The following is a 25,613-nucleotide window of genomic DNA, read 5'->3' as shown; positions in this document are numbered from 1 at the left end:
CATTTGATTTCCAATGGTAAGAAAAATTGAGTTCTTGTACTAAGAAGTGTCCATATTGACAAAGTATTATGTACTCTTAAGCTCAAAGACGTGACATCAACTAAAAAGTAAAGCATTGCCCCGAACAACTTTAGAGGAATATTTTAGGCTACCTTTAACTTTTATTTGTGATATTACATATTTTCTTCTTTCTTTTTTTGTCAAAATAACTTCATTAACTAAAAAAACCACAATTATAACCAATTCCAACTCCATCAAAAGCATAAGCAAGTTTGGCACTAGGAACTGTGTTTCCAAACGTAGTTATCAGTAATATCAATTCCTAAACTAGTGACTACGACTACATTTGAGAGGAAATTCGCTTCCGAAAAATGTGATTCCAAGAAATAGTCTGAAAGGAAGCCGCCAAGCTTCTAATATCCTTTTTAATGGATCGAATTCTCCATGGAGTCTTGTATCTGTATTTAACCACTTCAATGACTAGCTTAGAATCCCCCTCCACGTTTACATTCTTAAAGCCCTTATTCTGAGCACCTTTTAGAGCATCATGCCTCGCGAGAGCATCCGCAATTGAAATTTTGTTTTTCCTAATACTTCTCGCACCCGCAACAATATGGATTTGATTTTCATCTCTAATCACAAAGCCAGCAGAAGCCTTGACTCTGCAACCGAAAAATATTGCAAAATTTTTGAACTCATTGACAATTATTACTATGTAGAGGTGTGCCCTTAATTGGGGCAAAAAAAATTATAACTTATTACAATATGTAGTTTACTTCTATACGTAACTAGTCCACATTCAAACCGAAATATTTTATGACTTTAAGAAGAGTAATACTACAGTTACTCATCTGGATCTCATCTTAGTTAAAGAGATAATATAAATGTTATAGAAATAGAAGAATAATATTTTTGTTTTAAGAAGGTTATCCTTTTAAAAGAGTTTTTTTGACCGTTGTGGTGCGAAAAGAAATTTCTGACCGTTGTGGTTCCGAAAAGATATAAAAACGAATTTTCCCATTTTGGCCCTCAAATCAGATTTTGAAACCATTCGAATTTGCTTCCCACTCAACTCAACCATTTGAATCCCACACTCACAAATCCAGATTCGAAACAGAAACAGAAAAGAAACATAAACCCCCTTCATCTGCGATTCACTCATTCCGTTCCAGGTATTTCTCGTTTTCTCTTTTAATTTCTTGCTTATATTTTGAATAAATCCACTTCCAAGGTCATAATTTTGGTGTTCTAGGTTTCTTATTGCCCAAATCTGTCCAAAACCGAAGTTGAATCATGAAAATCTCGAGTTTTGACCATCGTTTAGCTCTAGTTTTGTTAACCCGTTCGACGATTCGGTGAAATTTCTTGCACTCAGACAAGTACATTGATAAGAAATCCTAATGTGGGTTTTCTCTGTTGCCCCATTTATTGATTGGTGTTTCGAGAATCAGGTTCATGTTTGTGTTTTTCATCTGGTTTTTGTCTATTTCCAGTAGATACTTGCAAGTTTTCGATCAAATTATATTCGGAAAATCTGGTCTAATTTATGGCTCAATTTGCCCTTTTCACAACTAAGGAGCCCCATTCCAGTCACTGTTAGCAGCAGATCCCAACTTTCTATAGGTAGGTAGCAATGGAGTCATAACCATACTATGCCCAATTCTGTACACGACCTAGTGTATGTTTCGATACCAAAGGGTGTCAACTAGCGGGGCAGAAGTTGCAGGAAAGAGTGCCATGATCCATATACCCACCACAACTAATCCCATATGCTGCAGATGTGGGATTACCAAAGGCACATGATACTCATGGAATTCTTAGTCTTAAATACTTCAAACCCCGCTTTTTCTTCTCATGCGTCTGTCTATGTGGTTGGTTGTATTCAGTTTTCTATACGAAAATGCTCACGTTAATGTGTTTCTTCGTGCTTCAGATCTTTACTGCATTAGAGCCTCTCACAAGTTGATGATAAGGGGAAATGGAGGACGTATATGAAGAACTAGACGAAGCTAAAGCAGAGGTGGAGAGGCTTAAGACTGAAGTCCGGGTTAAGACTGAACTCTCTAATGCTTTGAAGAAAGCTCACAATGAGCAGTTGATCAAGTTTCAAGAAGTGAAGCGGGAGAATGAGAAACAAGCTCAAGAACTAAATGTCAAGCTTGAGGAAATTTCTCAATCAAGGCAGGCTTCTGAAACCCTCCAGTCTCGTTTGCTTGAAAAAGAATCGTTGCTTAGGCATTTGACTACTTTGCATGAAAAACTCCGAGCTGATAGTGAGAAGAAATTGCAAGAATTGGAAGGGGAAAATAGAGAGTTAGTATCTGCCTTAGATGAAGCTACTGAGAGAAACATAGAGTTGGAGCAGAATTTTGGTGCAAGTACTAAAGAGATTGAGGGCCTTAAAAGACTCTTATCGACTATAGAGAGGAAGTGTTTCGAGGCAGAGCAGAAAGCTCGTGAAGCCAAAGATATGAGACAAAGAGATGACGTCATAATGGGGTTAGAGGAGGAAAATAGAAATGCTCAAGATCAGCTGAAATGGAAAAAAGAACAGTTTACACATCTTGAAGAAGCACATAGACGGCTCCGAGCTGAGTTCCAGTTGGCTAAAGAGGAGTGGGAGAGGGAAAAATCAGCCTTGCTTGAAGAGATCTCTTTGTTGCAGACAAACTTGGATTCCCAAACTAGAATTCTTGAAGGCGTTCAAAAACGTTTGGAAATGTGCAACCATGCTTTAGCTCATGAAGAAAGCAAGAGGAAGTTTTTGGAGGTTGAAGTGTCTGAATTCAGATCACGTTACGAGAATGTGTTTGCCCAGTGTGAAGAAGAAAGGTCAAGGTTTGATAGCTTGACCGTTCAAAGGGATGAAGAGATCGCCAAGCTAAGAAACTCACTGTCAACAAAAGAATCACTCTCCAAAGAAATGGAATTTAGAATTGTTCACCTTGAGCAAGAGAATCGGGAATTGAGAGAATCTATAAAAGAACTGCAGGAAGCTCAAATCAGAAATTGTGCACCAACTGCTCTAACAAAGTTGCGAAACAAGCTTAGGGGCATGGAGCAGACACATAGCAACTGTTCCACAAATCTGAAGGCAAAAGAATCTGAAGTGAGTCTCCTAATAGAGAAGATGAAAGGAGATGTAAACAGGCACAATTTTGAATTGAAGGATAGAGAGGAGCAAATGCAGAAGCTTCAGATGGAGCTAACATGCTGCCATTCAGTGATTGACGTTTTAAATGTAGAGATTTCAGTACTACTTACGATCTTTAAATCAGAACTCTCAGAGGCTTACTCCAACAAATCTGATGAAAACACTGAGATGGAGCTGTGTAATAGAATGGATGACAAGATCTCTCTACTTCAAACAGAGTTGGATTTAAGAAATGCTCATCTTCTTCAAACAGAGTTGGATTTAAGAAATGCTCATCTTAAGCTTGAACAAGAGCACGTCAAAGCAGAAATGCTAATGAAGAGGGTAAGGTCCTTGGAACTCGCTGAACGGCAGCAGCTTATCATGGAGGAAGAGGTTCAACGACTTAAAAAGATGCTTGAGGAATCATCTGTGCATCAACTTTACATGAAAGAACAATTTGTGCAGATGGAAGTGGAGAAACGAGAAGTATCTTTGGCTTTAGAAAAGGCAAATCTTGAATTGGCTGAGGAAGTTTGTGAAGCAAGTCTGCTAGAATTTGAATTACAGAATTGGAAATCTCGAGCTGAAAGATTGAAAGTGTGCTGGCAAGGAAATCAAGAAAAATGTAGACAATTGGAGGATTCACTTCTTGCACAAGCTGAGTATGAAGAAACCCTTAAGCACCAGAAAGACAGCCTCATCACCATTATCAAAGAGGAAACCAAAAAAAGGGAAGTTCTGCAGCAGAAGATTGTCCTTCTAGAAGCTACAGTTGCAGCAAAGAACGAGGAAGTGGAATTCATCCCAGAAATCACAGAGAACCTTATGAAAAATGCGCAGGAGAAGGATAGCTGCATAGAAAAACTCCAAAATGATATCATGCAGATGGAGCAAGAGGCCATGACAAGAGAAGTGGAAGCAGCAATTTTTGCAAGCATCGACGCAGAGAAAACTGTTGGACTAGAGAAAGACAAGCTTTTCAAGGTTATAAATGAGAAAGATGAGGAAATAAAAAATCTTCAGGTACTGGCATCGTCATTAGAGCAAGACTTGACAAGTGCATTTATATCGTCCTTCTCAGAAGTTGTAGAAAATTTGGTTACAATTGAAAAGCTTACTGAAGCTTTGAAGAAGGCCAAACATATGACAGAGCTAGAGATTGAAGAGAAGAACACGAGACTTGTTGAGTTGGAGAAGGAAGTATCTGGTCTGCGAAAAAGTTTGAAAAATCAGGAGGAAGCCTTGTTTACTGAAAAACGACAAGCAGTTGGACTTCAAGCATTATTGGAATCCAACAAACTGGAAAATGACAAACTGATGGGTGAACAGAGGAGACTGGAAGGCATAAGCAAGCAGCTTGAGTTTGAAAAACGGGTTCTCTTTCAAGACACCGCAAGTCTATCAAAAGATAGGGATCACGTTCTTGGTCAATTTGAAGAATTCTGTGATCGTATGGGGGACTTCACTTGTGAGAATGTGGAGATGATGAATCTTTTGGATACAATATTGCAAACGTGCAAGGAAGAGGTGAAACCAGCAATGAATTTGAAAGTGGATAACGAGCTCTATGATTCTACCCAAGAGAATGAAAACAATTCTAGATCACCCTCAGCAAGAAAACTTGAAGCATGTATCACTGGAAGATCACCACTGAAAGAAATAAATCAGCAGGAGTTTGTAACTAAGAGAAGGAATACAAGTTTTCACTAAAGAATATGACACGAGGTAATTCAAAACCCACGCCTTCTTTTACTGTCATCTTCTAATTCTTAATTTTCAGAGTTATCGAAATTTTTTTTAGTTTATTATATACAGGAACATTAAATGCATATGTGAGTCGTTCTTTTTACGCAATCTTCCCACTTATTGGGATATTATGCATATTCTGTAATGGGCAAATGGGTGAGGGCAGGATGAAAATGCAGCGCCTTAAAGGTTACGCTTTGGAGTTAAGAGATAGTTGTTTCAGAATTTTATTTGTTTCTCATAGATCATGCTGAGTGCATATCAAAGTCGAATGCAACCAATGTGTCGAGGGCATCGAGTATTGTTACAGTCTTCAGAAACACATTCTCATGCATTCAATATTTGTGGGAAATTTGACTGTAATGTTTTCTGTTTGTGTAGAGGCGCCAGAATCGAAGGAATGTACTCCGAATGTGAAAGGGTTTGAGACCGTATCGAGCTTGAACCAGTTAGCGAATGGCAAGGGCAAACAAATATTTTGTATTTACTGCTGTGTGTTGTTTTGTGAGTTGCCACGAAGCTCTTATAATTTTCCTTTGTATGAGACTGAGCTGTGACGAAACATGCACTTGGAATTCAGTTCCCAAATGCAATCAGCCCTATAAAATCCTTGTGTTATTGAAAATTGTAAATTTCAGTTGTTAAAAAAAATTAAAAATGTTGCGAGTAGTAGTTGAGCAGCTGTTATTTGATAATGTAATGGAGATACTGTAGTTTGGAATCAAAGATTCGACATAATCACAACGATGATTTCGAATGCAAGAAGATTAAACGATTATCAGCTCGGTCTGAGAAATTATATTTCATCGGAATATACCCGAAACCTTGAAGCTGCTGCTACAAGAACAACACAGAGGGATCACTTTGGGACCCAAAATCTACTCAAAACTCATATATGGCATAGAAAATTACTACTTCATAATAACATCAAATTTTTATTTGGTTGACTGATACCGTTTCCTGAACATCCAGCTTACAATACACATGAAGGAGACAGCGAGATGGGAGGGCTCTAGCCGTCTAGGGCGTTTCTTGGTAATTGATACAACAAATCATCGCCATAACCGGCTTACAATACAGGGAACCGTATCAATAAGTTTCAAGTTGTACGTATTTCAACATCTATGGAAGATTTATTCCTTCTCATTCTTCCCAGAAGAGCTTGAACTTTTGGGGTACATTGTGCGCCATTTCTGCATGTATTCACATTTTCGGCGTAATTTGTAAGACCCTGCCTCAACGCTGCAACATTTACCCCATTGAACACCAAAATGCTTGTTACGCCCATCTTTGAAACCTGTAAATACCATTACAAAATTTTGATAAATGGGTGAGACTGAGTATAAAAATAAAATCTCTTGGCACGGAGACTTGATGCGAAGTAACACTTCTGTCACAAAGTGTATAGATAAACAGTGATTTCTGATAAGGAGAAGCAAAATTGGAAGGGAAAAGGAGCGGGGCTATTTCCGCACCAAAAAAGAGGGAGTTGGTTCACACCAGCTTCTAAGTGTTGTAAAAGTTGCCTATGATTAGATCCGTAAACTGTTCCCTTTCAGCTTTGCCCAAGTGTGTCACGCATAGTGCCGACACTTAAAACTAACGTTACTAACCCTAATCACTTCTCCTGAATTTCAGTCCACTTTAGCCAATACCAGGGTTTCTTTTTCTGAACATTTTGATACCATCATCCTCCGTAAGCATCAAAATATAAAGCCGAAATAAGTTCTTAAACACTACAAATAATTCACACAAATTTTCTTCATTATTTTTAAATTAAAATATTTTCGGCAAAAGTCATGTATTTGGAAACGATCAAGGGTCAACAGATGATTTATTCATATTTATTTTCATGATATTAAGAGACGACGGTGCTGGTGATGGTGAGAAATATAATAATTCAAAAGTTGATAACACAAATCCAAAAGGTAATCGTAACAATAGCAATAAGAACAATTGCAACAGAAGAAATGGAAGGCATGATCTTACCGCTTGGACGTTCCTATTTTCCTCATCAAGGAAAAGCATTGAGTTGAAGGGGACCCCAGTCCTCGTATGAATTCACTGAAAATGATTTGTCTTGTGCGTCCAACTCCAAAAAATCTCCTGTATAAACAGCAATTCAGAGTTACAAATAAAACTCAATCGACGAAGTGTTACAGTCAGCACATCTTTGGCAGCTCTCTTAATCCCAATTGAAATGAAGGAAGAAAAACGCATTGTGCTCTGAAGCATCACCTGGGCAACGAACATTGACTCGATGTTCAATTTTTCAAAAAATGTCTTTGCTATATCCGCAGTTGGTGACCTCGAAGCAATGGCGAGGTCGACTCCTTTTTCTTTCAGTGCATTCAATACTGCTCTAGTATGGGGATACATCGATGGCATTTCACTTTCGGAGCGCAATTCACTGAAAAAAGAATACAAATGTAAGTTTGAGCTGAACATAAAATTGCCAAAACTGTTTGCAAGAGAACATGCTAAACTGTGTATGTTAGACATAACTCAGTTCACAGATTGTTTCCTCTTTTCTTTGTGTCTATCCATGGATAGCTTATAGCAAGGGTGAAGCTAGAGATTTGGACGGATGGGGGCATCCTCAAACAACCGTCATAAATTAAAAGGCTAAAGTATTTACTAAGACCATCAAATATCATGACAACTTCTTTATCAATATCATCAAATATCTCTCTATAAAAATAATCATGTTATCATTCAAATCTCTCATTCGATTTCTCAATCGATTCTTCAAAAATTTCATGAACGAACATGCTCTTTCAACGTTGACAGTAGCAACTAAAAGAGTTAACTCTCTCTTCCCTTAGTGTAAAAATATGGATATACTAAAAAAAAATAAATGCTAATGTTACAAGCAAGTTAACTAGTGATACACCTTACTAATGTCACAAGCATGGACATTTTTTCCTACGAAAAAATTGAGCACGCGCATCCGCCCCCCTAGCGCAAGTTAGCTCCGTCCATGGTTTATAGCCTACAAATGTGAACCCTAAACCCTAAACCTAGGAAGACTTGAAAAGAGATTTAAGAAAAGAATCGAAGTATGTGGAGCTAACGGAATACATGTACAAAACCAAGAGTTTTGGCATTTTAGGATTCATAAATGTACAAAACCAAGAGTTGTGGCGTTCTAGGATTCATAATGGACCATGCAGAAGAATATTCACAACATCCGAAACCTCAAATCATGGTTTTGTTTCCAGTTGACAGGGAAAGTAGGATTACATATATTCATTAGTCATCTGGGTTAGCACAATTAATGGAAGCTTTTCGCTGCTTCATGGGAAAAGGAGAGAAAAACAAGAATTTCCTTGACTTTTCTGGGCAACCAAACAAGTTGTAGTCGGGAAAGAAAAAAAGAGAAAAAATGGCGTACCAATAGAAAGGCCAGATGGTGTAATCAAGGTCGAACACAACCAATCGCGGAAGCACTTGGAACATTCCCAGTATCTCTAAAGCCTCTGCCTTCACCCCATCGTCGTCATCCATTCTCTCTCTCTCTCTCTCTCTCTTTCTCTCACTTTCAAATGTAAAGCTTCCAGTTTGCCTGCGTTCCTGGATGAATTAGGCCATATAAATAAATAAAAAAAGAAATGAGATTTATTTAAATCCATGTAATCTCTTTCTACATCCAACTTAAATTTAAATTGTTAATTGTCTATTTTACCCTATTACATAATTACTATTAAGTATAAAATTAAATTAATAATAAAATTCAAATTTATCAATAAACCCATTAAACCTTACTATCACTTATTGTTTATCCTATGTTCATTCTAGCTAAAACCCTAATAGGTCTTGTAGAGAAAAACAAACTTTTTTATTGATGGATGGTGATTTTGAAGTTTTGAATCCTCCAACTAAGATATGACTCAATTTATGAATATTTTGTTTGTTTGATTTCAATTTTTTTAAAGTTTAGAAGATGAGTATTTGGGTTTCAATTTTTTTTATCAATATCCCGAATGGTTTGTTAAACTTTCTGCAATTGGAAAATTCTAAGGAAAAACTTCTTACCAATATTTTTAGATCATAAACTTTCTTGCTTGTTGATAAATGTAAGAGGATGAATTGTTTGATTTGTTACTTATGCACATCAATAGAAATAAAATAAAAAAAAGCAAATGTTTGAGTTTGGTAGCAGAGAAAAAAAAAAAAAAAAAAAAGTAGCCATGGAAAGGCTATTGGGAAGAGGGGGTGGAGCAAGGATGCATCTTTTTTTTATTATTTTTTATTTTTATTTTTTTTTAATATTCAATTACAAATGTTATTTTTATTTATTTTTTTTTTAATATTCAATTACAAATGTTACTTTATAAAGGGAATGACTGTAAAGATAATTTAACATTTTAAATTGGGTTTGAGATGATAGTTTTGGTAATAAATTTGGGTTTAAAGAGAGATTAATTCTTTAATAAAAAACAATATAGGTGAAGAAAATAAGTTAAGTGTAAAAAGAGGTTACATGGGTTCAAAATAAAATTTCCCAAAAAAATTGTATAGAAAGATATTATGCTAAGTTCTAATTTTGTTTTGGGGTCCGGCTTGGCGGCTTCCATATGGTCCGGACCATTTAATTCAAAAATTTTAAACCTGCTAGTAATACTTTGTCGGTTCCTGGTTGTGGCGGAATTTTATTAACAAAGTATTTATATTAAGAAGGTAGGAAACCATTCAATTGAGATTTTGAGGGATTTTAATTATTTTCATGAATCTAGACAGTATTTTAAGTGATTCTTTGAAATTTAATGTGTATTCAATCAGAATTTTAAGATAGTTTATTAAAATCCTTAGAAATCCAAGTAAATTCAATTATAATTTTATAACATTTGAGGGTATTCAATTAGAATTAGAATTAGAATTTAAAGAATTTGGAAAAGTTGAAGAATTAGAAAGAATTAGAGAGATTTAGTAATGTATTTTAAGCATCCACAAATCTCACCTCTCTCCATAAGATTTTGAGGGAATTGAATTCAAAATTTTACATAGAATCTCTGCAAATCAGTTAAACTCCATAAAAATCCATTAAAATATCTTAAATTCCTAATTGAATACACCCCTCTAAGTCTTACAATGGATTAACCATAATAATATGATTCAAATGCACATTTGACGAGAATCGAATTTAAAACTTTTTACTTACAAGTAAAAAGGAATACGACTAGACCATAATACTAAAGTAACAGAGGACACAAAAACTTGGAAGGCTTATTTCTATGTGGACTACATGTACGCATACACTGGCATTACCTAATTAATAAAGAAATTGAGAAAGCCACGCTAGACATACGTGTGTTATTAGAAATTACTTTGTTTGGATGCATTTTCACTCACCATCCTTAAATGGGGTACTGCTAATAGCATCTCCGTTAGAGTCCCTAAATAGAAACAATCATCGTATAAAATGAGTATAAAAATATAGGGACAAAATAAATCTGTAATGGATCGGAAAGTGAGATAGTGTATGTCCCACATATAGGGACTTTATAGGGACAACTTTAAGTGAAAAAACAAAGCCCACAATCTTGATTGTAGCTTTTAATGCTTTTAATTAATTAAAAAATGGTTAACATAAACAAAAAACAGTACACCTTGAGTGGAAAACTGTACTCACAATCTTGATTGAAGATTTTTCTTTTAATGCTTTTAATTAATTAAAAAAGAAGAGTTAACATAAGCAAAAATTGTGCACCAAATCAAATTATCACGTAAAACTATAAGGGGGCGTTTGTTGCGCTGAACTATCTCGGACTGGATTAGCTTCAAGGATTAAGCTGGACTGGCTTAGACTAGACTAAACTGGACTAACTTAGTGAAGCGTTTGGTGCAGTATTGGACTAAGAAGCTGGATAATAACAAATTATAATATTATATTATTTAATATATAAATTATTAATATTTTATTATGATCTTATCTTTTTCTTCATTTTTTCCTACCATTTCCTCGTTAAATTGGATGAAGTTAGCACCGCCAAAAAATTTATCACCATTCCTGGACCGAGATCTTAGCTTTGAATGCTCAAATCTGTCATGGATTTGAAGAAGCCCGAACAGGCCGAGACTTCCAGGCCATTTTCCAGCCACATTCGACCACATTTTGGCCTCGATTCAAGTAAAATCGTAATCTTGTCACTCCCAGCTTCAATTTGGTATATTTTGTATGAAAGTTGGTTGTGAAATGGATCTGAAAGAGAGTCGGAAAGTTAATGATTGATTTAGGTGACCGGAGATGACGAGGAGTCTGTCGAGAGTGGTCGTTGAGCATGACGAGGACGAGAAAGAGAAGATAGTCTTAGCTAGTCCCATGGTTATTGGGGGGTCTCGCTAAGACCTCTTAGTGAAGGGTTTTGTCCATGCTAGTCCCCTTTAGTCTCATTAATGTTAGTCTCAGCATTGAACAAACACAGTATTGGACTAATAGCTAGTCCAGTCCAGTCCAGTCCAACTTAGTGAGGGCAAACAAACGCCCCCTAAAAACTTCAAATTTAAGGATTCTATTATAAGGACTTTACTATTGGAGACTGTATTCTTTTAGGAACACAAAGATTCACTTTAAGTCTTTAAATAAGTACTCAAAATAGTGGTGAGAGTCCCTAAATGAGGATTTCCATTGAAGATGCTCTAACAACCGTATTCATCACCGCTCAAAACTACACAAATTTTAAAATTTAAACTCATCTAATAATAATAAAAAAGTAGTGTTGGTGGTGAGAATTTTTTTTTTTTTTTTTTTTTGGTCAGACGATGAATTTTTGTAAGATTATATGTTAGATTAGCCACCGCTGGAGTTTGAACTCACGTCGTCATACAAAGGCTCAACACCTTTCTACCACTGTAGTAAAAGACCACTTGCAGGTGATGAGATTTGTTTTCTTCGTTGGCAAAATTATTCGAGGGAGTAAATTAAACGAAAATCACTTCTTCATCCACCGTAAGATCTTGGAGGCATACACGACGGAACCATTGTGTTAGCTTTTTTACTTCCGAACACTCGTTACCCTTTCCACTGCTTTTTACTAAGCAATTATTCTTAATACAGTAAAACATCACTAGTGCTGTATTACCAAAACGACCAGAACAAATGCAACCCCCTTAAAAGGGGCGTAAGCCGTCTTCTACGTCCTGCACGAGTGATCCGTTGCCTTTTTCGAGGCTGCTGGTCGACTGATCCCGCCTCTGGATCCTCACGACTCACTCGCGTTTGAATTCCTTCGCGATCGATGTTTTGCATTGAGTCAGAATCTTGATGAAATGAAGGTTCGTTTTCTAGAGAGGAAGAAAAGTATTTAACCTCATTGTCGTCTTGCATTTCATCTTCATCTTGAGAATCCAGCACAACGCAATCTTTGTAGTCGCCTTGCATGTCGTCTTCGTCTTGAGAATCCAACACAACGCAATCTTTGTCTTGAGAATCCAACACAACGCAATCTTTGTAGTCGCCTTGCATGTCGTCTTCATCTTGAGAATCCAGCACAACATAATCTTTGTAATTTTCACTTGAAGATTCAGGTGCATCTGTTTTCCTTGGATAGTTCAAGGCCTCATTTTCCATTATCGAACGGTTTTCATCTATCCACACTGCAGATAAATTCTGTAATCCGCTACTAGATGCATCAACATTTCCCCCGATATGCCTAGCAACTCTAAATCTATTCTCAAAACAGGATTTTGGGAGTGATTTCAAAGCTAATCCAGTCCCTTGCTGACAATCTTCCACGTTGACCGGTGAATCAGCAATCTGATCATCACCATCGTCAACTTCCTGTATCAAGCAAGATAAAGTGGACACCTTTAGTTGTTTGGAAATATTTTCAACCATTCTCAGAGTATAATGTCAACAAAATTAATAATAGTGCACACTACACACGACATAATCTGGAAGCAAATTTCCATAGAATGCATGGCACACGTGTCTGACGTTACTCTTTTATGACAATCCATATGAACACTATTGTTAAGGCAATATAAGCTTTGAAGAGGCATTGCAACTTTAGACAGCATTCCCAGATATCATAACTAAACATGCCTGACGAGTTGTCAAGGAATAAAAGCAGGTAAAACTATTTTTTCTTCTCTTGGGAGCAAGGATCACAGACACCTTGCGAACTTTATGCAACGTACAAAGCATCTAGTAAAATCTAAAAAACATTGATGTTATTAATGGCCAAAGGGCAGATGCTCCAACAGTTTCTGGGAAAATTTTGGAGACTAGCAGAGTTTGTCTTCAAAATATTTGTTATGGAAAATAATCTTCTTTGTACGGTTTCTATGTAAAATAATCTTCTTTGGACGGTTTTTTGGCAATGCACCATCGTTGTTTCTATGTAAAATAATCTTCTATGAAAATAGCAAAATCATTTTCTTTGTACTTGCAGTTAGTTTATAATCAGTTGCATGTCAAGTATCTTTGGAATCATAATAAATACAAAGCACACATGGGTACACTGAACGATCAGATACATATAAATGGCATGTAATGTGGTCAAACTGATGCAATATAATCATGGTGGAGCACATTCGTAATGTCATCCAGCACTAAATTTTCAGTCAAGTTCCAAAAACATGGTACGCATTATTAGCAACTTGCAAATAATAACACCCAAAAGCCAAAGGAATTTCTGGATCATAAATAAATAAAAAAGGATTACCTCTATTGGCGACATTAAACTCATAACCCGAGAAGCAACCTGCAGATAATTTACATCAGAAATTAACCCGAAAGAACTTCTTGTTACAACCCACACCACGCCCCTCCACCACCCCCCCAAAAACAAAAAAAAAAACCTTTTCTAAAGCACCGTACCTGTACAGGAGGAGAATCTCCTAACAACGAAATTTCAATTCCACTAGCATTGGAACTGGAGGAATTACCATGAACTTTTTTTGTTAAGCTGGACAGATCTTCAGGACACTTCATGCCAGTTTCTAGCTTGTGTGTTTCGTCCATCCCTTGAGAGGAAGGATGCTTATCGGTACAATCAGCATTTAGTGCTTCCCGAGAATGATCTTCAAGGATTTCACAAATTAACTTCTTAATATGAGATCGTTTGGCAGAAGCTTCCTCAGGACGGAACCAATTTTTTGTGAGCTGAAAAATTATAACATTTTTGTAGCATATCAAATTAATTTCCCACAGTTACAAAGTCATACACCAGTTAAAGATAAAAATACTTGGTCAAATGCATCAGTAAATCCTCTCAAATGAAAAGTAGAATAAAAATTTATGTTAGTTTCTTCCACAAGTGAAGAAACAGTAAAATTTTTATCAACCTTGGCAGAGGGTAGAAGAACAATGAATTCCCTGCCTCCATATCCTAAACACAAGGAAATAGTAGGGAACAAGTAACCTTAGGCCCCACAATCCATCATTTTATCAATAATAAATTTGTTCATCTGTTTGTTCCCATTTGGGGTGCAATACAAGATGGGTTTTCAAGCTGGGATAATAGCGGTTAGATGATCCACAACAACAAAGCCTTTTCCCACTAAGTGGGATCGGCTATATGAATCCTAAAACGCCATTGCACTCGGTTCTGTGTCACGTCTTCCGTTAGATCTAAAGTACTCTAAGTCTTTTCTTAGAGTCTTTCCCAAAGTCTTCCTTAGTCTTCCTCTACCCCTTTGGCCCTGAACCTCTATCCCGTAATCGCATCTTCTAACTGAAGCATCAATAGGCCTTTGTTTCACATGTCCAAACCACCATAACCGATTTTCTCTCATCTTTCCTTCAATTTCGACTACTACTTTCACTTTTACCTTGGATATCCTCATTCCTAATCTTATCCTTTCTCTCTAAGTCTTTTCTTAGAGTCTTTCCCAAAGTCTTCCTAGGTCTTCCTCTACCCCTCCGGCCCTTAACCTCTGTCCCGTAATCGCATCTTCTAACCAAAGCGTCAATAGGCCTTTGTTTCACGTGTCCAAACCACCATAATCGATTTTCTCTCATCTTTCCTTCAATTTCGGCTGCTACTCCTACTTTTACCTCGGATATCCTCATTCTTAATCTTATCCTTTCTCGTGTGCCCACACATCCAATGAAGCATTCTCATCTCTGCTACACCCATTTTATGTACGTGTTGATAATTCACCGCCCAACATTTTGTGCCATAAAGCATTGGTGGCCTTATTGCCGTCCTATAAAATTTTCCCTTGAGCTTCAGTGGCATACGACGGTCACACAACACGCCGGATGCACTCTTCCACTTCATCCATCCAGCTTGTATTCTATGGTTGAGGTCTACATCCAATTCTCCGTTCTTTTGCAAGATAAATCCTAGGTAGCAAAAGCGATCACTCTTTGGTACTTCCTGGTCTCCAATCCTCACCCCTAACTCATTTGAGCCTCCGTTTGCATTGAACTTGCACTCCATATACTCTGTCTTTGACCAACTTAGACGAAGACCTTTAGATTCCAACACTTCTCTCCAAGGGTTAAGCTTCGCATTTACTCCTTCATGAGTTTCATCTATCAACACTATATCGTCTGCAAAAAGCATACACCAAGGAATATCATCTTGAATATGTCCCATTAACTCATCCATTACCAATGCAAAATGGTAAGGACTTAAAGATGAGCCTTGATGTAACCCTACAGTTATGGGGAAGCTTTTGGTTTGTCCTTCATGAGTTCTTACGGCAGTCCTCACTCCATCATACCAATGTATTAAAAGCGTGAGGCGTGGGCGAGGCGTCCGAGGCGAAGCCTAGCCTAGGCGTGAGGCGTGAGGCATGAGGCGAAGCCTTACAGGATTTAATTTTTTTTATATATATGTTTTATATATTATACATATAATTGTATAAAAAATAATACTATGTAAAATAAACATCCATTCTCAATTTTTCACTCAAATCCATAGTCATTCAAAACAGTGGTATAATCATAATTGCAAAACAGTTTATGGTATAAATTATAATTGCAAAACAGTTTATGGTATAATCATAATTGCAAAACATTTTATGGTATAATTGCAAAACAATTTATGGTATAATCATAATTGCAAAACAGTTTATGGTATAAATTATAATTGCAAAACAGTTTATGGTATAATCATAATTGCAAAACAGTTTATGGTATAATTGCAAAACAGACAAATAAAACCGTGGGCTTATTCCCCTGTTTTCTACTCGGCTTCTTTCTCTCTGTCTCTCTCTCTGTCACTCTCTCGCAGAAATCCTTCCCCAGAAAATGCAAAACCTTCCCCAGAACCAGAAAACTAAATCCCCAGAAAACTATTAACCCCTCTATAGCAAAAGTTGCAAAACCTTCCCCAGAAAACTAAATCCCTAATTTCAGAAACCCTAACCTTTGGGATCTTACTGACGGCGCTGAGGCTGGGCTGATGGTGCTGAGGTGACGGCGGCGGGGTGATGGCAGCGTGGCGGCGTGGCGACTGGACGGACGTTCTGAGCCTCTGGCGCGCGGGAGAAGAAGACGCAACAAGGCAGAAGGCAAAAGGCAGAGGCAGAAAAATGGGATCGAATTCGAAGGTAGGGTAGAAGACTGGGTTTGGATGGTTTTTTTTAAAAAAAAAAAAAAAACAGGTCTGACAAGGCGTCCAGACGCCTTGAGGCGCGCCTCCGCCGCCTCGGCGTCTCCGGCGAAGCATTTCGCCTACTCCAGCAAAACTGAGGCGTTTGCCTCTCCGCCCAGCCTCAAGGGCGCCCTAGGCGCGCCCCGAGGCGAGTTCTTTAAAACATTGCATCATACATATACTTTATAGCTTGGATATATGTTACTCGTACTCCTTTTTTTCTTTAAAATCCTCCAAAGAATGTCTCTTGGGACCCTATCAAACGTTTTTTCCAAATCTATAAAGACCATGTGCAAATCCTTTTTCATATCTCTATATCTTTCCATCAATCCTCATAACAGATAGATTGCCTCCATGGTAGAGCGTGCTAGCGTGAACCCGAATTGGTTGTCCGAGAGCCATGTCTCTTGCCCCAGTCTATGCTCAATTACTTTCTCCCAGAGCTTCATTGTATGACTCATTAACTTAATACCCCTATAGTTCATGCAATTTTGTATCTCGCCCTTATTCTTGTAGATAGACACCAAAGTGCTCTTTCGCCACTCATTTGGCATCTTCTTCGTTTTCAAAATCCTATTGAAAAGGTCTGTGAGCCATGCTACACCCGTCTCTTCCAAGACTTTCCACACTTAGATCGGTATATCATCTGGGCCCACTACTTTTCTATGCTTCATCTTTTTCAAAGCTACAACTTCTTCCTTCCTAATTCAATGGTAAAAGGAGTAGTTTCTACACTCTTCTGAGTTACTCAACTCCCCCAAAGAAGTACTCCTTTCATGTCCTTCATTGAAAAGATTATGAAAATAACCTCTCCATCTGTCTTTGACCGCGTTCTCTGTAGCAAGAACCTTTCCATTCTCATCCTTGATGCACCTCACCTGGTTTAGGTCCCTTGTCTTCTTTTCCCTTGCTCTAGCTAGTTTATAGATATCAAACTCTCCTTCTTTGGTATCTAGTTGCTTATACATATCGTCAAAAGCTGCTAGGGTGAAGAACTCTTTGGTGAAGAACTTACCATGAGGCATGATGTATTGGATATCTGCCAACCTATTTGGCGTCATTTGGTAGAGGATTGGACTAGAATGGATAAACCCTCTAAATTTAAGGTCAAAGAGAATGATTTTCACTTTAAGGAGATTAGAATAGGAATTAGAGGATTAGAAGGGAGAAGTTTTCTTCTTGAGTAATCCATCTTCTACCACCAAGTTGGCAACAAATTTGTCATTTCTTGTTTCATCATTCCTTTGAAAATAGTTGCTTATCCATTCAAACCCAATGCTTCATAAAAAATGTGGCCAACAGTATATACTATGGATGGTGCACATGACTTTGACAACATGCAGAGGCAACATAAGCTTGACAACTTAAGGATTACTATGGATTAAATTTGAGTGTAATCAATAAATAATAGTAGAACAAGTCAACCAAAAAACACGAGAGAGCAACAGAAGGTACAGGGGAAAATTTGACAACGAAACAAACTTTTTTATGCTGATAGGAGATAGGATCATAGGACTAAGAAAAGTTGTATCATTCATAAAGGCCTGGAAAACAGAACATATACAATCTTTTTGCTTAGGCTCTGGTGAAAGGAGATAGGATGACTTACAAATTTGGAGGACTTTGTGATTTCCAAAGGGCTAAAGTTGACAGGAGCTTCCTCCAGAAAACATTCCACGTAATGAAGCAAAAAGAGGCCACAGTCAAATGAATTTTCCTGTTGTGGTAACTGAATAATATGAAAGAAAAGCAAATATCACAAATGGTAACTTAATTCCCTTTGTTAGACAAACATTTATTAAGGAAAAAAGGGCACAAGGAAAGAATGACAAAAAGGACACCTTGGAGAAGAGAACTAAAAACTAACTGCATAAACACAACAATAAATCATATTTCCCCATCAAGACAAATCAAACTGAAGAGTCTAAAATGTTTTGATATGGAAGCTGCCAATCATCCCCAGAATATCCAACTCCTCCCCAATATTTAAAAAAATTCCATGATTAATACTAAGAAAAAGTTAGATATCTAAAGTGGAAAGAGATTGTTTCTTTAGTTAATGATACGGATGTCACTAAAAACACAAGGCATTACCTTCAGAGCTACAAATCTCAAATGTAAGAATTTTGAATAATCATCTTCTGATGTGTCACCATGCCTCTCTTTCCACTCTTCACATAGGTATCTGTCATCTCATGACAATGTAAATTATCAGGGAAATCCTTGTGATCAGTAGTCTCAAACTGAAGGACATAGTTTCAAATTTTCAATGTTATAGCATATCATTGGGATTAATTTATAATTTGATAAGAGAACAAATTCCAATATAAGCAATATATTCTTTTACATCTAACACCTCAACTATTAGTTAATGAAATCGTTATTTTTGTTTGATAGAAAAAATTTGCACAAGTGGGCCCATTAATTTTTTAGAATGGGAATTCTAACTTCCGCATCAACCAAATGTAAACAAAATCAGAAGACTGATAGAATCCAAAATAGACACAAGTAGAAGCATGAATAAAAAATTCATAAAAGCTTTTGTTGAAATCCAGAACAATGAATTTTTATGGCTGGCAACCAGAAGGAGACTATTGAGGTTGAGCTATAAGAAGCTACCTTCGAACAAGATTCTCGAGGCCTCTATGACTTCCTTTAATTGAATCCATGTGCAAGATGCATGGAACCTTTGATAAGCTTTCAATTTTCTCATCTGCAAGATAATTAGACAAAACAAACTGAAACAATAAAACCATAGTACATAAGGGAAATTAATCACAGTCCTAAAAGATCTTGCCTTTGATATTAACCACTTCTCCAGGATGACAAATGACAATCAAACTCCAATGGAGACTGCACAAGATATAGTAATAATTCATATTAAAACGGTGTTCTAATTCTCCAATGCCACAAGCAGCAACAAAAATAATGCACGGCATTTTCTCACCTGTAGTTTACAGGAATGAAGATATAATCCTTTTCAAACACATTCACTTTCCTAGTCCATTTATGAACAACCTGAAATGCTGCCTTGCCTTCACAGGCATTTGGTTGGTCTTTGTCTAGATCAGCAAGTTTCCGAAAGAAAAAACTATTGAAGAAGTGGAACCTATGCTTTTCCTCAGGTTGAATTTTACTTTTTAAATATCTGTGAGAAAGTTAAAAATCAAAATTACTCAATATCGACTATTTTTAATCTGGAAGTAGGAAGTACAATCAGATAAAAGGAAAGGGTATAGGAGCTAGAACCAAACTGCAAGTAGATCTTTACACTTTGTAGTTCCCAAGTTTGATAATTAAAGGTAAAGGTGGTAAACTATCAAAAGAATACTATGATCTCAGAAAGGGGAATGGCTTGTTTCATCAACGAAATAGATTCCTCTCTGAAGTACCTGTCCTGAAAGTCTTACTTACACATTAATATGGTTATATGAGTTCCTCAAAAAAAATAAAAATAAATAAAAAAAAGAAGCTGATGTTTAATTCAAAATGAATATAGACATTCAAGTTGTAAATATCAATTAGCATCAGATCAATAAGGATTGGGCAAGGAAAAAGCATCATGTGTGCCTGACAATTTGATGATCTACACAATATGGTAAATTATATGGAACACGAAGGCAGCCCAAACCCAAACAAATTTGAAATTCTGCACTATTTAAAAGCTCAAATCCAGAAATAAAAGATAAAAAAAATACAAGAAGCCTCCCTACACATTTAACGAAGTTCTCTGAAAGTTATAATGCCTATGCAAAAAAAAGGAAGTTCTAATGCTTCCAATAGAGAAACTAGACTTGAAAGTGGCCCAGGTCAAACTTACTGAATAAAAAAGTCAACTATAGTGTCATTAATGAATTTCTCCGGCTGTAGAAGCTCAAGATCTCTCTTACTTATAGAAACTGCATCAGGATCTCCTTCTGGATAACTCACTTCAAAAGGCTTATCGGCACTACAATAAACAACCAACATGGATCATAATGGAAATAAAAAAGGATGAGAATGATAATATCAAAGCCAATAAACGCACGTGTAAGAAGATTGCCAAAAATTTAACACCAAAACAAGTAGTTTTAAATATAATGGGCGATACACTCAACAAAGGTAGTATAAAATTGCAAAGAAATAATAAAAGATTTAAAATAAAAAAATAAAAAAAAATAAAAAAAGAAAAAAAAAAAACTATAGTTTGCAAATTACAATGACATAAATTAACACAATATAATGAAAAACAAATCGAGAAAAAAAAATTGAGATGGCTAATCTAAATTTTAAGAATGTATAGTTTATTGCTTTGCCTTATGCAGATGAGAAACAGTTACAAATGTGCTGCTCTTAGACACCTGATGCTTGGAGTGTCTTATCATGTCCCTTATAGCTAAATTAGGTAAGATTACCATGCTAATATTTGGTTCTCTGGTATTGGTATTTGTGGTCAGATAAGTGACTCTGCTGTTGTTTGGTGCCATGCAAGAACAAACCTTGGAGGTCTAGTATTCTAGCCAAGCTTAAGTTTGGTGAAAGTGCATTGCTTCCTCAAGATTCAAGGTGGTGAGCTTTCAAATTCTTTTTAATAGTTAACTATCTGGTGAACATCAAAACAAAAACTCCACCATGTCCATACCTCTCATCCAATGATTTAGTATCTTCCTCTTTGTCCACATGAGGTTCATAAACAGAACAGCTCAACTGCTCAATCCCTGCATTGACAACAAAGTCAAATGTTACACATGGAACATTTAAGTAGTTTAGCTAATTTTCAAAAGTAGTATTCACTTTTCTTCAAAAGGTTTAGATTTTATTTGAAGAGAAACAAAAATTTTATTAAAATGTAAATCATCAAAACATACCATTATCTAATGTCTTCCTATCCAAGACAGCAGAGAGGCAAAGCAAGACGGGTTAAAATGGAGATAAAGTAAAACCAAATATATATAATATCAAATTTGATCTTCTATTCTCAATACGAATAGGCTGAAACCAATTCTTTAGTATAAAATCTAATGTTAGTGTAAATTGAGGAAGAAAGAAGCTACATATTAAGTTTTATAAAGTAAAAAAATAAGTGTTAGGAAGAAGGCCTTTTTAAAAATAATCGTGCTTGTTTAAGTCACTCCATATTCAAGTGTAAACCACATTGATTTGTAGACAAAAAATCATTATTTGCTCAATCAAATAGGTAGAATCTTTCAAGTAAATATGTAACGCTACACATTTATAAGGAGTTTAAGGGGAAAAATACATGATACAATCCAATATCACAAAGATCCAATACCATTTATCTAAATATGCACGAACCTGAATCTTTATTTGCATTTCCAGCTCCTCTAGAATCCCTTGATTTAAGATGAAGGTTGAGTGTAGCTTCTTCAACCTACACCAAATTTAATTGCATATAAGTCTTCCTTTATAAATAAAAGGGAACATAAAAGCAGTTGCAGCCAACCCTGCCACACCATTCTGACTCAAATCTCAATAATATCACCAATTTACCACCTCAAGATAAACATTCCCTTTGGCTCAAATTCCCATTTACAGTTAAACCATCTACCTAAAGACAACAGCATAAAAAAATTAACTGAGATTCTCTGTCCCACATAAAGTATCTAAAATCTATCAAAATAACAATTTACTACAAAAAGTTACTAAATGTAAACTGAAAAAAACTGATATGTCTAAGCAATGTATTTTATCCACATGCACACACATTATGTGAATATACTATCATGTAACTCCCCTAATGCAAAAGAAAGAAACAACAGCTATCCATAGAATGTTCTTGTTTCCTTTACACCAATAAATCTTCAATGCAAACTAATTGATATTTTAATTTTTTTTATTTGGTGTGAGAGAGACAATTTTTAACTTGATAATGCTCCCCCTATCACAGATCAATCACATTTCAACATCCATCTGATCATCAACTTTTTTGTTTAAAGGCACAGTTGGCAATAATGATGGGCCGTGGACACTGTAATATAGTCACAGCTTCACCTTCATTTATTTATTCTACCAATTGCCTATTTAAGGGTGGTGTAGAAGCAGATATGGCTAAACAATCTCAAATATAATTCCCCTCCAATACAGAGATCTCTATTGGAAGGGACAATTCCCAAAAACTAAATCTTGTAGCCCAAATAAACATCACAATACCAAATTCATGCTAGTAAGCTTTGTAACTAGGAAGTCAACAATTAAGGTTGTCACGGGTCTAATGGTATTAGATCAAACGTAGTACTTCTTGTGCTATACATATCTTCTATAAACCAGAGATCATCCAACTAAGCTAATAACAATAATTCAAAATATTTAGCATCAAACCATTTCACAAAGCGGAAAACAGGTTATCTATTAAACAAGGCTTTGAGGATCGAGAGCTACCTTAGGTTGAAAGCATCCCTTAGAATGACTATGCAGCTACGTGTTATATCGAGAAATACTCCAATCTCAAAAAATTCCAAAATTACCTGAATGCCCCAACACTAATCATCTGAACCCTAGTTACATCTAGTCTTAGCCATGCTTGAAAAGCATTTAGAAGGGATGAAAAGAAAAAAAGAAACAGGACGCTTGATCATAATGCAGCTAGATGTGAAAATGCGTAGTTAATATCGGTAGCATAATGATTAATGAGGCTAAAACCCAAAGGAAACTTTTCTATTGTTTAGACACATTTGGTTCTTGAAAAAAAAAAATAAATAAACAGCAACACTTCACATATCTTTCAAGACCAGCTGGTTTAAGGAAGACTTGCAAAGAAAGAATAATAGCCTTCTTCAGGGCATCCAAAGACCAAACTCTTATGGTTAGGGATCTCCACCGCAATTGCAAAGGGTATGAAGCCAAGGTTAAACAGGCTAGAGGAACGATCCAGAAAAACCCCCGAGTAGACTTATATTATACCTAAGTTTGTCAGGAAGACACAAAATGACATCTTTCCAGCACACTGTTATGCATGTAGCTCATAGTTTACTAGTCATACATACATGTCCCCTTTAAAGCATCCTCCTCCGCATGTACACCACTCTTTCATGAACTTCTTACAATTAAAACCTAAAATCCAAGCATCAAGCTATTGATTAAGAGGTTGGTTCAAAGAAGTTCCCAAGACAGGAGAGGTGAAGTGTTTCGGATACTCATCCAGCTGACATAAAAATGAGTTAGGTTAATTTCAAAGTTATTTCATTCATATTTCTTTATGTTCTCCAATTCAGATGCAAAATCTTAACCAGCCTCATAGGAATAACTCTAACAAACCTTTCAATTCGAGTCCTGATGACGCAATGGTTATCATAAACTTCGTGATCCACCAAGCTCAAACATTTAGAATAGAATTATGAGAGGATATCCTACTATCTGGAGATTAAAAAAACATTGGGGGGTAGTTTTCATCAAACATTTCATTTTTTCATACTTCTACGCTCTATATTATATTTGTCTTCTTGCTCATCCTGTTTGCTATGTTTCTTATATTTACCATAACAAGATTCAAATTACCATTTAAAAGGAAGAAGGGGAATATAACAAGGGGAAGGGAGGCAAGCTTACCCTTGCATATCCACCAGAACTTGGCTTTGATGCTTGTTCTTCTAATGGAGCTAAAATCATGCAAAAAATACTGGGTAAGATAAATGGCATTCACAAAATAATGAGAAAAAGAGGCACCATAACTATATGATATGTACTTCACAGAATTAAAAAGTCACCTTCATTCTCTAATGGACTAACGGCCAAAGTTGATGAGGAGCATTTCTCAAATCTGTCATTGTCATCTGAAATTATAAAAACTTGCTTACTCTGCAACAATATAAATCAAGTCGTTATCAACAATATGCTCAAAGTGAACAGTTGTCATCCCCTTAAAACGAGTAAAATGATGAGTCTAGCAAAATGGAAAGAAACCAAGTATGATCATATTTAAAACTTCAGGGCCAAATACAGTTGCTTTAAGGTTTTCAAACCTCACTAAAAATAATTCGCCCAAGTAGGACAAGTTAGGAGTTAGACACTTGAAGCAATTGGAAAAAGCATGAATATTTTACTTGATGATTTGAAGAACTAGAAAGAGCACAAGCATCCGACCCAGACATCCGTCTTGCAGCGCCATCCTCTGCTAATGTACCCGCATGAAAGGAATCAGACGATCCACATTGACGATCCGCACTAGTACCAGAATCATCGTCTAATAATAATACAGTGCTAATTTTCTTTTGTGGACTCTTTGCTTCTTTTGCAACTACACAGAAAGTAAAAGAAAAAAACTCAGAAAACTTAAAAATCAGTAAAAGGGTTCAGGCAGTGATGACCCTACTACTACTACTACCTCCACCGTCGAAGTCAATCGGTTCATTTCCAACATTTTGAAGCAGAATTTAAATTCGATAATTTGAAGTTAATTAATTGGCGCAATTTTGGAGAGCTAGAACGATGCATTTCCGAAATCCCCAAATTTCCAATTTCTTGTTCCCGAATTTAGTCAGAAACCACAATTCAAAAGGCAAATTAGGAAAAGCGAACGGTGAAAACTTACAGTACTGGAGGAACGTGTACTTGGTGAGTGGGGAACCGAGGCACTTTTTCTTGGCCTTTTTGGCGTTCCTGGGTACCTTCTTCATGAAGTTTCGGAATTTGGCCATCATCTTGGCGGATTGCGTCTCCACCACCTGGTCGTCGGTGCTGAACTCGAACGCCTCGAATCGCTTGCTCGTAGACTCCAAGTCGGACGCGAACCGCCGAGTCATGAAGCCGAGTCACTCAAAACCCGCAAACGAGAAAAATGGCCGAAAAATTTTGCGAGAAATTTGAATGATATAGAAACAGACAGAGGAGAAAGTCGAGAAGCGTACTAGACAAGTCTAAGATAAATGGAAGGAAGAAGAAGAGTTCTGCAAAAAAAAAAAAAAAAAAAAAGGGAATAAGTGGGAGACTGGAGTGGGGTGGGCTCCATGAACCGCCACTGCATTACTTCCGTTCCAATTTTTTTTTTTTTTAATTTTGATACGGTCTTTTTGTTTAAAAATAAAAATACAAATAAAAAAAATCTGTACTGTTATAAAGTCATGTGGGTTTTGGTGGAAAGTTGGAGACAAGGTTCCGATTAAAATAATTGGACATAATTGTCTCTGGAACAAGGGCTGAGTTGAGCGCATCAGAGGCGGTGCTCGATTGTTGGTGCTAAGCTGCTC

At 36.5% G+C, this 25,613-nt stretch overlaps 2 protein-coding genes and 1 pseudogene across 3 annotated transcripts; 1 reads left to right on the top strand and 2 right to left on the bottom strand.

Annotated features, from left to right (window-relative positions):
• The first annotated feature begins 1,978 nt into the window (after positions 1–1,978).
• Positions 1,979–5,494, top strand: LOC137730300 (uncharacterized protein At4g38062-like). The gene is made up of 2 exons (XM_068469366.1): positions 1,979–4,861; positions 5,264–5,494. The coding sequence occupies exon 1, from the start codon at positions 1,979–1,981 to the stop codon at positions 4,844–4,846; it is 2,868 nt and encodes a 955-aa protein (XP_068325467.1). The 3' UTR covers positions 4,847–4,861; positions 5,264–5,494.
• A 412-nt stretch (positions 5,495–5,906) lies between these two features.
• On the bottom strand, positions 5,907–8,389 carry LOC137728087 (uncharacterized; annotated as a pseudogene).
• A 3,468-nt stretch (positions 8,390–11,857) lies between these two features.
• On the bottom strand, positions 11,858–25,297 carry LOC137729120 (probable ubiquitin-like-specific protease 2A). Of its 2 annotated transcripts, XM_068467951.1 has the most exons (16): positions 24,959–25,297; positions 24,471–24,664; positions 24,135–24,225; positions 23,977–24,026; positions 21,727–21,802; positions 21,053–21,128; positions 20,252–20,380; positions 19,379–19,579; positions 19,229–19,284; positions 19,051–19,144; positions 18,526–18,616; positions 18,041–18,160; positions 13,704–13,988; positions 13,549–13,587; positions 12,192–12,662; positions 11,858–12,109 (listed from the first exon to the last, which is right to left on the bottom strand). In XM_068467951.1, exons 1-16 carry the CDS (start codon positions 25,167–25,169, stop codon positions 12,092–12,094), a joined length of 2,202 nt encoding a protein of 733 aa, XP_068324052.1. In that variant the 5' UTR covers positions 25,170–25,297; the 3' UTR covers positions 11,858–12,091. The 2 variants fall into 2 exon arrangements, with proteins under 2 accessions (XP_068324052.1, XP_068324051.1); XM_068467950.1 differs by having other exon boundaries at positions 11,858–12,662.
• Between the last annotated feature and the right edge of the window lie 316 nt (positions 25,298–25,613).

Source organism: Pyrus communis, chromosome 3, assembly GCF_963583255.1.
Source record: "Pyrus communis chromosome 3, drPyrComm1.1, whole genome shotgun sequence".
Lineage (NCBI taxonomy): Eukaryota > Viridiplantae > Streptophyta > Magnoliopsida > Rosales > Rosaceae > Pyrus > Pyrus communis.
This window is presented reverse-complemented; position numbering and strand designations above follow the sequence as displayed.